We start from the raw sequence: 14,446 nt of genomic DNA on the forward strand, positions 1-14,446 counted from the left end.
TGCCAGAATGTGTTTGGCTTTCGCCACCCATTTTAAATTTATTTTGCTATGCCCTTTTTCGAGGTTAGAGTACTGTGCCTCTGTCTAACAGTGACACAGAAGTGATACCCAGGGTAAACCTACGATCTCCCATCCACTCATCAAGATTCCTCTTGAAGAGAGTCAATGAGGGACTCTGCCTAACCTGGACTGGGATTTTATTCCAGAGTGAAGGGAGCCTCTGGGTTATGAATCTGTCCCTCCAACATGTCCTATTTATTTCAGTGCTGAGGTTCAAGTCTCGAGCCAGTAGCTCGATGGGATTTGGATTTTCTGAGGTGCAGCATGTCCATTAATTCCAGGTTGGACATGGCTTTATACGTCAGGCACAGATCGCCTCTGAACAGGCGGTATGCCACTGAGTAGAGCTGGAGTTTCTTTAACCGCGCAGCATATGGCATCTGTTTGAGCCCTTTGATCCTCTTGGTGAGGTACTTTTGGGGTCTTTCCAGTTGCTGCAGGTGTCTGGTAAGGTACATCCCAAAAGGGGCATTGTACTCAATTATGGGCCTGATGAGGGATGAGTAAAGAGGCATGATGACCTCCCCTGAATTAGATGTGAATCCCTTCATGATTAGGTGGGCTATATAAAAACTTGTTACTTGTGCCCCACAAGGCTTGGTGCTGGGATCCTTCCCGTTTGCTATATACTTCTCTGAAGTGAAGGCCAATGTTGGGACCCTCTGGTTCACCAAGTTCGCTGAAAACTGTAAGCTGTGAGAAATCCCTGAATCCCCAAACAATACTGACATCCTACAAACTAGCCTAACATGATAAACGACTAGTACCAAAACCACCGTCTGAGACTAAATGCTAAAAAATGTGTAGCATACCCTTTGATAAATCAGATATCTCCGCAAATTAAAATATTGATAGAACACCCCTAAAAGTAGACTCTGTGGTGAAGGACCTAGGAACACAGATGGATAGTAACCTAAACTTTGATCACCAGGTAGTAAGGAAACCCTTCTCTGTGGCTCAACTTACAAGTAAAGGCATGGCATCAAGATCAAGAGAAGTCACGGCGCCACTGTACTTGGCCCTCATCAGGCCCATAATTGACTACAATGCTCCCTTCTGCATGTACCTAACCAAACATTTACACCAACTGGAGCAGCCCCAGAGGTTTCTCGCTAAAAAATACAAAGTGTAAGACACAAGTCTTATGCAGACTGACTAACGGCCCTATCCCTTTACTCAGTCTCATATCATTTATTGAGAGGGGACTTATGCCTGACCTACAAGGCATTCTCTGATCCAGCCCTGATGAAAATGTTACACATTTGCAAGAAACATTATAAAAGGGTTATGCATTCCATGCACCTGAACCTTACTTGTGACTAACAGAACTTGGAGAAACAGATTTGTATCTCAATGGCTATCTTTTCTATGGAATAAACTTCCCAGCTTTGTAAAACAACGCCCGTCCCTCACTCTCTTTAGAAAGAATCTGGATAAATTGATGGGGAACCGTAAATTCACTCCTGGGGTACTGCCCACATCCCTTATGGACAGAAGCAGTCTGTAAAATTACTCAGTGCTCCAACACCCAAAGACCAAGTACCCTGATACGACCTGATCCCATTTCTGGGGACTTAAGATATAACTTTGTCATATCCTGGGTATCATTGGCTAGGCTTGTAAAGGCTCTGGTGTTATTAGCCTAGTAATCAGCTATAAACCTATTAACATTATACTACTTTCTGAATGCAAAGCTTCTGAGCAGGAAAAGGAAATAATGTAGTCCTCCCTGTCGAATCCTAGGCAGTTAAGGACAAGTAATGCCCAGACATAAGGGATACATATACAGTAGCTAGTACCTATGAGGCTTAATCACTATTTTGCTGATCCCATTCAAGAGAAATGGTTGGCATCTTAATATATATATCAAATGACAGCATAATAAAAACTCACTATGTTACAATAAAGTTAACATTAAAACATTTTTTCTAGTTTTGTTGTAGCCAAGTACTAGAATTTACATCATATATATTAACATATGCTCTGAAGTCTAACTGTTGCACCTGTAAATGCTTTTTGTTTGTAATGGCTTTGTGCCTGGGTCACTGATGAAATAGTCCTCAGCCTAGTCCACTTACCTGAATGGCAAGTATGAATCACATAAAACTAATAGCAGATATAAACATATAATAAAGCTGCCTGAACATTTAACTGTAGGAAAACAAAGAATGCCAAACAAATGTCTATAACAGCTGCATGACTGGGAACATGGAAGACTGCTGCCTTGTCTAAATTAATCATGCATACATACTAGTAGACTTTAGTCAAAAGACAGCCCCCAGTGGCACAATAAAGATGTAAACTTTACCAATTTTTGTAATGGTACCTGATACATACATTTTTGCAGAATGATACAGCCAGCAGATTCTTAAAACAATGATGCTGGCAATAGGCAAATACCTAAATGTAGTACAGATGCTGGATTTTACGCTAAAATACAGCATTAAAAAACTGAACACTTAGCATTTTGAATAGACAGATAACCTACTAAATTAAAATGTGCAATGGTGTTCTGTACATAAATGGGTTAATATTTTTACCTTACAAACCCTAGCGACTCTAGGGACTTTGACCTTCTGATAAAAATCAAACTCTCTGGCTGTTTCAGTGAAGAAAAAGTAGATTTTATCATCATCACCAATATCACTATGTTGGCTTTCTCTCACGAAGGCTGAGCCCACAAAATCTGGATCTGTTTAACAGAAATACTAACATTAACAGCGAACACTGCCCAATCAAAATGACCACAAAAAATAGTGTGAATAACGCACTTTATTCTGCATTTCCAGTGACACTAATGGGTCAAACACTTGTATCAAAAGATGCTGCAAATTTGCTACAAGTAACTGACAGGTACTCACCATATCAAATGATTTGCAAGGCCTCAGCCTGGAACATTTCTACATTTTCTCTAGTTTCTATATGGAGGGCTTAAGTTTACTTCCTGGCAGCAAACACTGTGTTGTAGTACAACAAATTACACAACCCTTGCACTCTAATTCAATCCCCTGGACAGAAAGACCATACCTATAAGATACACATATACAAGAATACACAATTATATACTTGTCCAACTTACACAAAAAAATTCAACCAGCTACTAGATGGAGAGGCCATCCATACTCACAGGGACAGTAGGAGGGTAATAAGCACAAAGAATGAATGAATTTGCAAATCATCTACTGTTGTGCTATGTTAAGTACATATCTGTTACCTCAAAGGCATGCAGCAGTGAAGTACTGGAGACAATCTCAAGCAGAGAAATTTAAACCTTCCTAAGTGATTGGAGCTGGAGGAAGGCCAAAAGACAAAGACTCAGAAGGCATCTTCTAAAGCACTGTACCAAAGAGGCATGACTCCCAAAGTCAAATTCCAAGCTACAATGCTTCATGAAGGCATAAACTGTCAGCCAACTGACATCAGTGCAGTATATCCACAAAAAGAGCTATTTTAAACAGGTACTGGAAGCCAACATTCGCCTAGTGGCATGGCTTTTATGGCTTTTGAAAGTAGCATTTACTAATAGGCAGCTGGCTGCCTGGAGGTAAAAGACAATGCAATTAGCAATTCACCTGGAAATTTTTTTTTTAGCCATCACATGCCTCTTTCTCTACCCAAAGTAAAGGAGACATGCAAGTGGTCTGTCTACTTGAATTCATATACCTTCTTCAAGTACTACTGTGTGCCTAAAGTGGACATCATGTGGTTGGAAGGCTCCTTCTCCTCTCTCACTCTCCTTGTTTCTGACCCAGAAGGAAAACAGACAGATGAGCAGATATGAATTATTTGATGGCCTGCAAAAGGAAGCACGGACCTATTCTAAGAGAGACTGGATTCATGTAAGGAAAAAAAATGGTTCTATACAACAAGGGGCCTGCCATTCAGATATCCTCAGGGCAAGAAGTGTCAGCCACCAATAAAAATGCCTACCAAGATTCCCAGACACAGTCTATGGATGTACAAAACCAATAGGCTCAGATAGGCAAGAATCTCAGTTGTAAAATTCAAGTCCCAAGGAGAATAAACCTTCTTCAATGATGGGTGAAGATGCAAACCCCATTAGAGGGGTGCTTAACAAATCACTGCTAAATCAGAAAATATGCCCCTGTCAAGACCGTCATGCACACAGACACCGGAAAATACATTAAGACCCATGTCAAACAAATCCTAACACAAGTGAAGGTAGCTTGCAGACTAGCTGGCAGAGGAGACGTGATACTTCTCTGCATATGTAACTTTGCTCCACTTGACAGAGTACTCGTAGTACGTAGCAGGTTTCATGGCACCCTTCATCAGCTCAAGAGATGTCTACAAGATGATCTAATACAGGCAGTTGAAAAGAAGGCCTTCTGACAGCATCCATCAATTCTGAGACCCCAGCCAAAAGATCCACTAGAAAAGTACAGTTGTGCAAGAACTTACCAAAACAGATGACCTACTGACCACTGGTGCAGTATTCCAATACTACTGGAGTTCTCACCAAGATAACTTGACGTGTGACCAGTATACCAAAGTCAAAAATCTTTCCTATGCTCGCACATCTAAAGTACGACATAAGCCCGTAGGTGCAAGGGTACATAAACAGATATAGGAGTGTTAAGCTACTCAGACTATCTAAAGCTAGGAGCCCCTGGACACACCTGAGTAAGACATTTAAGAAGAAACAAGGTCAGCCAAGAGAAGGGAGAAGGGAATGCTCCCCCTAGGTCCACAGAACGTATGAATAAATATAAACAAAGTAAGGGGATGGAAGGAGGGATGCAATACTGTAACAGTGATCAGCAAGACATCAACTATTATTGTAAGTTCATATACAAATGTACTATGTCCCTCCTTAGAAGACTGTTGGAAGTATTCCAATGCTACTGAGTGATTACCAAAGCTTAAAGGTTAGAAAGAGTGGATGGACAGGGAAAGTACAGTTGTGTACCTAGCATAAATGTAGATGTTCGGTGTATTCACTGTTGTAGTCATTACACTTGGGTTATCCTGCTGGCAGGCTACCCGCACTCGGCCTGAGTTCCAAAGTCTAGGTCCGGCGTCGGTTGCTGTCGCCTCTTCCCTGACGTCAGTGCACCAGGGGTATAAAAGATGCAACCGACACCATTTTCTGTTTTTCTTGCCCCAGATGTCAGGAGCCCCCAAATAGGAAGGCTGAAAAAAATTATGCCAAAAAACATGCATGTACTAAAATACACATTTCCTTCATCTACAAGCAAATACACCACATAGGTTGTATAGAGTTGAGAAGTACAGAAAAGTCCCAGCAACGAAAAGGGGGATGGTGGGTGGGTAACCTGGACTGCAAGAGTGAATACACTCGAACATCTACATTTATGGTAGGTACACAACTGTACTATGTTCATCGTGTTTCACTGTTGCAGTCATTACACTTTGAGTAGAATCCCAAAGCTGAGGTTGGGTGGCTGGGTCTAAATAGGATTAGGAGAGGCTACCAGGGCCTGCAGAACTGCAGTGGCAAAGCCTACTCTGGATTTAGAGTAGAGAGGTAAGTGGTAGTGCTTGATGAAAGTGTGCACTGAACTCCAGGTTGCAGCTTCTAAAATGTCCTTGGTTGGTATTCCTCTGAGAAAGGCTGTTGAAGAGGCTGTTGCTCTGGTAGAATGTGGCCTAATGCCCTTAGGCACTGATTTGCCATGTTGTGCATAGCAGAAGCGAATGCAGTGTCCTATCCATTTTGAAATTGTCTGCTTTGAGATAGGCTTTCCTTGTGATCCTGCAGCATAAGCTACAAACAGTTGCTCAGTTTTTCTGAAAGTTTTTGTTTTGTCCAAGTAGAATCGTAGCTGTCTGTGTATGTCCAAAGCGTGCAGAAATCTCTCCCCTTTATTCTGGGGATTTGGATAGAAAGTTGGCAAATTAATGGTTTGGTTAAGAGCCACACTGGAAATCACCTTTGGCATAAATGCTGGGTTTGTCCTTAGAGAGACCTGTCCTGATGAAAAATGATGAAACTTTCCACTGCCATTAATGCCTGTAACTCTTGAGACTCTTCTTGCTGAAGTTATTGCGAGGAGCAGAGCAGTTTTCCATGATAAGAATTTTATATCAGCTGTGTTGGCTGGCTCGAAATGAGGCAGTGTGAGTTTTTCTAAAACAAAATTGAGGTCCCAAGTAGGTATTGGTACTCTGCTTGGGGGTCTTATGTTTTTTGCCCCTCTGAGGTACTGCCTTAGTAGTGGATGTGAAAAAATAAGAGGTTCCGTATTGTAATGAGCTGAAAAGGCAGAGGCATGGATCTTAACAGATGAGAAGGATAGGCCTTTGTCCAGCATCTCAGTTAGGTATTGTAAAATCTGAGGCATATTTGGAACAAGTGGTTCGAGTCCTTGTGCCTGGTTCCAAGCACAGAATCTCTTCCATTTTTCTGCATAAGATTTCCTAGTGCTGGGCCTCCTGGCTTCTAAAATGACATCCATAACAGCTTTAGAGAGAGGTGTGGTCTGAGTGACTATATTATCTGCCATGCAGCCAGATTTAAGGTTCTGAGTTGACTGTGTAGAATCTGATTGTTTTGTTGAGTCAGAAGATGAGGAATTTGAGGTAAAGGCCAGGCTGGGCCTTGAGACAAGCTCTCTAGGATTGGGTACCAGTGCTGGCGTGGCCAGTATGGGGCAATCAGGATCATTTTTGGCTTCTCTTGTCTGACTTTTAGGAGCACATTGGGAAGAAAAGGCAGTGGAGGGAAGGCATAAAGTCTCAGGATTTTCCAGCTGAATGAAAGAGCATCCACTTTCCATGCTTGTGAGTGATAAGTTCTTTTGCAGAATTTCTGTTGTTGGCAGTTGTGAGGGGAGGCAAAAAGATCTATGTTTGGGCGTCCCCATTTCCTTGTTATCATGCTGAAGACCTGTGGATTTAGTTTCCATTTGTGCGGATCCATGGGATTTCTGCTTAGTTCGTCTGCCAGTGTATTTTTCGTTCCTGGCAGGAATTGTGCCTGCAGATGTACTTGATAGGTCAGTGCTGTGTTCCACAAAGTCATGGCTTGCCTGCAGAGGGGGTAGGAATGTGTGCCCCCCCTTGCTTATGTACCACATAACTGTGGTGTTGTCCATCTTTAGTAATAGTTGTCCTGGATGTAGTAGATCCTTGAAGGCTGTCAGGGCATTCTGTACAGCTAGCATCTGTTTTTGATTGATGTGAAGATGCATTTGTTCCTTGGGCCGCGTGCCCTGAATACATTTTCCTGCCATGTGTGCCCCCCAGGCATAATCCGATGCATCCGTTGTTATTGTCTGCCTGGCTGTGGGGAAGGTGAAAGGCTGTCCCTTGTTGTGGTGACAGGCCCGGGACCACCATCGAAACTCCTGTTGTAGACAGGAAGTTATAGTTATTATTGTTTCCAGGCTGTGGCAATGTTGAGTCCAAACACTTTTTAGATACCATTGTAGTTTCCTCATATGCAGTCTTGCATATGGAATTAGTAGAATGCAGGATGCCATGAAGCCCAGGGCCTGCAGAAATTTTCTTGCAGGGAACTGGGTCTTTGTTGCCATCATTTGAAAGTAATGAGTCAGTTGCCTTTGTTTGTCTGGCGTGAGATAAGCCATCTGGGCAGTTGTACTAAAGCTTGCACCCAGGAATATTATCACTTGAGAGGGCACTAGTTTTGATTTATTTTCGTTTACTGTGCACCCTAGGCAAATTACTAATCTTTTTACAAACGCCAGATGTTTTAGTAGAATGTCCTTGCTCTCTGCTTGAATAAGGCAGTCGTCCAAGTAGGGATATATCTGAATTCCTCTTTGTCTGCAAAATGCAATTACTGGTGCCAGGCATTTTGTGAAGACCCTGGGTGCAGTAGATAAGCCAAAGGGCTGTGCAGAGAATTGGTAATGCATTGAGCCGGCTATGAATCTGAGGTATCTTCTGCAAGATTGTCTGATTGGGACATGCAGGTGTGCCTCCTTGAGGTCCAAAATAACTAGCCAAGCCTTCTTGCCCAGCATGGGTAGAAGTTGCTGCAGTGTTAACATTTTGAATTTTGGAACATCCAGGAAAGTATTTAGGATTGACAAGTCCAGTATTGGTCTCCAGGCTTTGTCCTTTCTGGGTACCAGGAAAAGTCTTGAGTAAAATCCTTGTCCCTGTTCTTGCTGTGGTACTCTTTGAATAGCTCCCATGTCCATGAGAGCAGAAATTTGCTTTTGTGCCTCTGCCCATTGGTTGTGTGGCAGGTCCGGCATACCTTTTGATTTTGGAAGGTTGTGAAAGTGGAACCTGTAACCCTGAGAAACTATATTCAGTACCCATTTGTCCTGGGTGATTATGTGCCAATTTTGTGAGAAAAGTGCTAGCTTTCCCCCTAAAGTGCTTGGCCTTTGTAGCGGGAAGTCATTGGGACTGTTTCCTATAAGGTTGTGATTTGTCTTCTCCTCCTTTGGGGGCAGAAGCATCCCATTGTTTAGGTCTGTAGGAGCCTTGGGGCTGAGATCTGCCTCTTGGGCGTCTGTATCTGCCTCTTTGTGGCCTGTCTGACATCAGAAAGGACCAATTTTTTGAAAGCCAGTTTCTGCTAAACCTAGGTGGTTGAACCTGTAAGAAATCCTTTACTGTCTGCATTGATTTTTCTTTATCCTCCACTCTCTTTAACACCTCTTCTGCCTTAACACCAAACAAAGTATCATGCTGTAGTGGAGCATCCAATAATTTTACTTTAACATGTTCAGGTAAACTTTGTTCTTTCAACCAAGCATGCCTTTGAATGACAGAGCCTGTAACTGCGGCTCTGCAAGAAGCCTCTAATGAATCAAAACCACATTGCAGAGTATGCTTTCCCACTTGTTCAGCTGCATGCAATAAATCCTGCATTTCCTTGTTGTCAGGACTGAGTCTGTAAGCATTTTCTGTTTTAACACAGACATGAGGTACTGTTGATATTTAAGCATGTGAAACTGGCAGTTTAAAGCCCTTACAGCTAAAGCCCATCTATCCAGAGCTCTAGAATCCCTATCAGAGGGGACAGGGCTTTTTGCAGTGGAAGCCTTAACCCCTTTGGGACCCTGAGAAATTGTTTCTGGGTCAGCAGCGGGGTTTTTATAAAGAAATTTATGAGAGTCAGGGACCCTGCAATACCTGTCTTGCTTGACTGGTGCAGGGGGTAAAGAATCAGGAGACAGACTGGATTCAGAGAAAACATCATCAACAATATCAAGCACAGGGGGGATAGCCAGGGGTCTGTGCTGAGGCAGTAAAATAAAGTCTCTGAGCCTTTTCTTGGATTCTGAATAATCCTGGCTCTCCCAGTGGAACTGCTCCCTCTCATGGTGTGCAGAGTTTCCCCAAAAGAATAATCCTCAGGTGAAGAGGCTGAAGGTATAGATTCTTCAGCATCAGAGTCCTCATAGGGGGGGGAGAGAACAGCCCTGATCTGAAGAGGAAAAAAAAACCTGGTCAGAGGAATCATAGTCAGTGTCTTGCCTAGGCCTTTTATCAGGAGGGGGATGGGAACCCCTGATCAAAGTAATTAAGTCTTCGGCCATTTTAAGCATCTGTTTCTTTGGCATGGATGACTGTTCAGGAGAATGCTGTACTTGTTTCCTTGTCTTTAATGGTGTTTTTGACTGTGCCTTGACTGCTGCAGTGGACTTAATAGTAAGCTGTGAAGGTCTGAAAACACCCTCAGAAGTCGATGCCTGCTCAGCGGCTCCGGACCCACCTGAGGGAATAGTTTCCATAGGCCCAATACCTTGAGTATCCAGAGGCCTAGTTGTCTCCACGTGGGAGTCGGATACGGCCTGTGGCTCTGAGGTAGCGGGTGTCAGGGGCTGCGAAAGCGCCTCACTGAGAACCGGCGACTGGCCTAGAAGAGGCTTCGTCGTCGGTTTTGGACCTTGGATGCCTGTCCTTTTCCTTGTCTTTGCATTTTTTATGAATTCCGGTCGTCGGTTGTTCCGATGGCATTATGTAATTAAACCTTCGGCCAAAGTAATGTAAAGCAAAATCAAACCGGCGCTTAATAGTGCGTTTGTTAAATCTAGCACAAAACCGACAACTAGTTACGTCGTGGTCAGGGCCTAAGCAAGGAATACAGTAAGAGTGAAAGTCCTTATGAGGTATTTGCTTCCCACAAGAAATACAATTGTTAACTTTTTCTGACATCGGTCTGGAGCAAGAAAAAGTTTCTCCAACGGGGTACTTAGCTTTATTGAAGACTTCGGTTCTGAAACTCTATTTCGAAAATCTCAGGAGTTGGCCGACCAGCACTTGCGAACTGCTTTTGCTTTGGGCACCGCGCGGCAAGAAAGACTGAAGAAAATGGCATCGTTTGCATCTTTTATACCCCTGGCGCACTGACGTCAGGGAAGAGGCGACATCCTCTTCAGAGATAATCAATGCAGGCTGAATGTGAGAATGTGTGGAAGAGAGTTATGCAAGTCTGAGCACTGACAGAGCTGGCAACAGTGTTATTTGTAGCCTAAGGTTTATCAAACCTCCAGTAAAAAGGATTCAAATCATCAGCCAGCTGGTACTTAGCTGCAGTGTAGGGGACATGGTTATATCCTGCATAGGATATAACAGACGAGTAGCTTCCAAATTTTAAGAGCACCTTCTACATGCCCAGACCACTGGAAGCTGGAGCAGAACAAGTAGAAAACAAGTAGTCTAAGATCCAAGCCCTTCAGAACTTTCAGGCCAGCTGAAAGAGGGAGGCTAAAGCCCAGAAAGAGGTCAATGCTAGGTAGTGAAAATCAATACACTCATCCTGGCAACAAAATCAAATAAAAATAAGGGGGGAGGAGAGAGGGAGTGCCATAGCAGTGATCATTCAAGCATCAACTGTAATGGTAAGTTTACTTACACAACTGCACTATGTTTATCATTCGATCAATGCTGCAGTAGCCATAGCTATACGGGTAGATTACCACAGCTAACAAGGTTTGGGAGGATGAAGGATGAGGGTCCAGAAGCCCCTGCAGAATGGTCCTAGGAAAATCTGCTCAAGACCTGTAAAAGGAATTTAGTTTGCAATGCTTTGTAAAAGTAGGTAAAGAGGACAAAATTGCTGCCTCTAGAATACTTCTACAGTCCATCCATTTCCAAAAAGTCACAGAGGAATCCAAAGCCCTGGTAGAATGTGCTTTATCCCTGCCTGAACTGACAAGCTATGGTTAGACTACCAAAAGAAGATAGCATGGGACAACCATTTGGAAATATTCTACCTTAACCCAGTTTGTCCTTTTTTTCTTACCTTCATAACAACTGAATAGCTTGGCAGAATTTCTGAACATTTTAGCTTTGTCAAGAATCTAAGTTGCCTGTAGACATCCTGAAATATCCTCTCTCCCTCAGTTTTAGTTTCTGGAAAGAAAACAGGGAGATGGATAGATTGGCTCAAAGTAAACTTGGATACCACTTAAGGAACAAATGAAGGATTAGTTCTCAAATAAATTCAGTGAAATATAAGATGAGGCTAACACACCAAAAGGGCTTGCAATGCAAATTCTCTTCCTGCAAATGTCAGAGATCAACAAAACTGTTTTCTGCGTTATGAACTTCAAATCAGGCTAATGAGCTGGTTCAAATGGAACAGCAGCTAATTTTCAAAAACAAAATTTCGATCCCAAGGAGGAGCCACCAGTTTTCTAAGTGGACAGGTAAAAAGAACCCCATTCAAAAACATTTTAACATATGAATTCAGTGAAGCTGGGAGAACCCTGGGCAAACATGCTGAAATGGCCGACAAATTAACCATGACAGAGGAGGCCAGAGGACAACTTACACAAATATTGTTTACCTGGGAGGTGGAAGGGTAAGGATCTAGGAGCCCCTGGAGAATGGTCTTAGCAAAGCCTGCTCTGGACCTTAAAAAGGAATCCAATGCAGTACTTTCTGAAGGTGTGAACAGAGGACCAGTTTGCAGCCTCTAGAATATTCCAGAGACCACCTCTTTACAATATGCCATCAAAGAGGATAAGGCCCCAGTCGAATGAGCATTATCCTTTCCTGAAAAAGATTAACCATAGTGGGAGTAACAGACAATTGCAGATGACAACCATTGTGCAATAGCTTGCTTAAAGACAGGTAGTTCTTTCTTACCGCCTGTATAATAGACAAACAGCGCTTTAGAATTCCTAAAAGGCTTCTGTCAAGGTAGTATCCAAGCTGCCTGTGCACATCTAAGGTATGTAGAATCTTTTCTCCCTTGCTTTTTGGAAGAGAACAGAACACAGGGAGACTGATGGCTTGATTCATGGTAAATGGCTCTAGATGACTGTCACTGTTGAAGTGACAACCTGATATCATGTGCACAAATGGGAAAAAGGAGTTGTGGGTGGATGGATGAGTTCATAACACAACCCTGTCCTTGTGAAAAATCAGACAGGGTTGGCTCACCATGGGAGCTTACAGCTCAGAGACTCACCTTGCAGGTGTCAGAGCAATGAACAGTCTTTTAAATAACTAACCATAAATTAGCCTAAGAAACAGGTTCAAAAGGAGGCAAAGTACAGTTTTCAAGAAAAAAAGTTTAGATCCCAGGGAGGAGAAATTTTCTTTCGGGGGGGGGGGGGGGGTCTCATGTGCAATATTCCTTTCATAAACTGAACACATGAAGAGATGAAAGAGGGGAGCCATGAGCAGATAAACAGAGATGGCCACCAGATACGCTTTGATAGAAGCGTATGACAAACCATTCTGAAGTAGCTCACACAAACTTTTCAAAACCAGAGGGGTTGAAACCCTTTCAGGATCTCTTGTTACTGGCTAAGCAGCACCTAGAAAACCTCTTCCACTTGTAAACATAAGATTTTCTAGTTGCAGGTTTTCTTCAATACCTGCACATCCTCATGGAACAAGTGCACAAAAGGCATCAAAACAGAATCATCCAGGCAGTCAGCTGCAACTGCTCTATGTTGGGGTGAACCATTCATCCCTGATGCTGTGTGAGCAGATCCAGTCTGTGAGGAAGCTTGGGGTAATTGCCCTTGGCCAGTTCCATGAAAAGGGAGAACCACATTTGCCTGAGCCAAAAGAGGATTACCACAATGACCTGTGTATAACTGTACACTTAAACCTGTAATTGATTTTACATACAGACGCATGAGAATGGTGTTCAATAACTATATCCACTAACACAGATGCACATTTTATCAATTTCTGTATGCATAACATTTTTTAAGTGGCAAAACTAAACTGATAGTAAAACAAAAACAAATGCTTTCCTTTTGTAACTGGACAGCACAAAAAAAAAAAAAAAAAAACAGTACATCCAGGCATAATCCGTCTGAAATACTGGTACTGTTCGGGAAAGCTTTTTTTTTTTTTTTTTTTTTTGTCGTTTTGTTTTTGTTTTGTTTTGTTGTAAGGTAAAGTGTAGGATTGTCCCTTTTTACATCCTTACTCATATGCTAACTCTAACCCTAATTGTTTAGGGTGAGAGTCTTTACTTCTAACTTTAACCCACAGACACTCATACATACCCTTTCCTACCCCTAATGTTAAAACTTTCAGTATATTCCAATACACCAAGCACATTCCACAACATCAAAGGAACATTCAGTGATCTAATATTTGAAGTCTTCAGCAATCAACATTCAGGGATTTAGATAAAAACAGTCTACAGTAATTTCTTTCAATAAGATGTACATTTGACAGAGCATTCTGCAACCATAAACACATTCTCACACAGTCATATAGGTGGTGGTGTGTGTGCGTGTGAATTCAGTATTTTTTGCAGGGATAATTAGTACTTTTACTGTTGTTGCCTTGTAACTGTAACCCCCACATTTACACAAACATATTTAGTCTGTTTCTAACTACAGAGCGATGAAGGATGTCTTAGTTATAGAAATATAAAAGTTTTGTTTACCTTCTGCATGACTTGCCTGAATTTCAAACTGTGTATGCTGAACCAGAACATAAAAATACTCAACAGCAGAAGAATAAGAAGTTATGTACCTACCATAACGTTCCATGTTAGTTGTCTTCTTCTCGCCTTCTTTCTTGCTGGTTGGGGTTCGGAGCCGATCCTCGGCTCCGACTCGGCCATCTTCAAAAGCTCGAGAGCTGCTTACTGGCTTGAGGCCCCCCTATATCCCATGATGTCTGGCGCTAGATACCCAGATCTCGTTTGGTAGACCTAACTACAGACATAATAATAACAATTATAATAATAATAATAATACAGTAAACCTGTAGTAGGATGCATGAACCTACTGGAGAGACTGATAGTTAGAAGTAATAGCCAGAGAAGACTCAGCCAGTGATAAAAACATAAGGAACTCTTCTCGGTCTACTAGGATAGGGGGATGGAGGGTGGGACACAAGAAAGAAGGCGAGAAGAAGACAACTAACATGAACGTTATGGTAGGTACATAACTTCTTAATGTTAAGTTGTCTATCTCGCCTTCATTCTTGCTGA

The 14,446-nt window shown here is 42.4% G+C and overlaps 1 protein-coding gene across 2 annotated transcripts in view; it reads right to left on the minus strand.

Annotated features, from left to right (window-relative positions):
- Positions 1-14,446, minus strand: part of SEMA4F (ssemaphorin 4F) — a 1,454,381-nt gene that overhangs the window by 813,422 nt on the left and 626,513 nt on the right. For both annotated transcript variants that reach the window (XM_044063980.1, XM_044063981.1), the window contains exon 7: positions 2,601-2,752. In XM_044063980.1, the coding sequence (XP_043919915.1) occupies positions 2,601-2,752 (152 nt within the window). The remainder of the gene's footprint in view (positions 1-2,600; positions 2,753-14,446) is intronic.

Source organism: Protopterus annectens, chromosome 2.part2 (genome assembly GCF_019279795.1).
Source record: "Protopterus annectens isolate FY-2018-M chromosome 2.part2, PAN1.0, whole genome shotgun sequence".
NCBI lineage: Eukaryota > Metazoa > Chordata > Ceratodontiformes > Protopteridae > Protopterus > Protopterus annectens.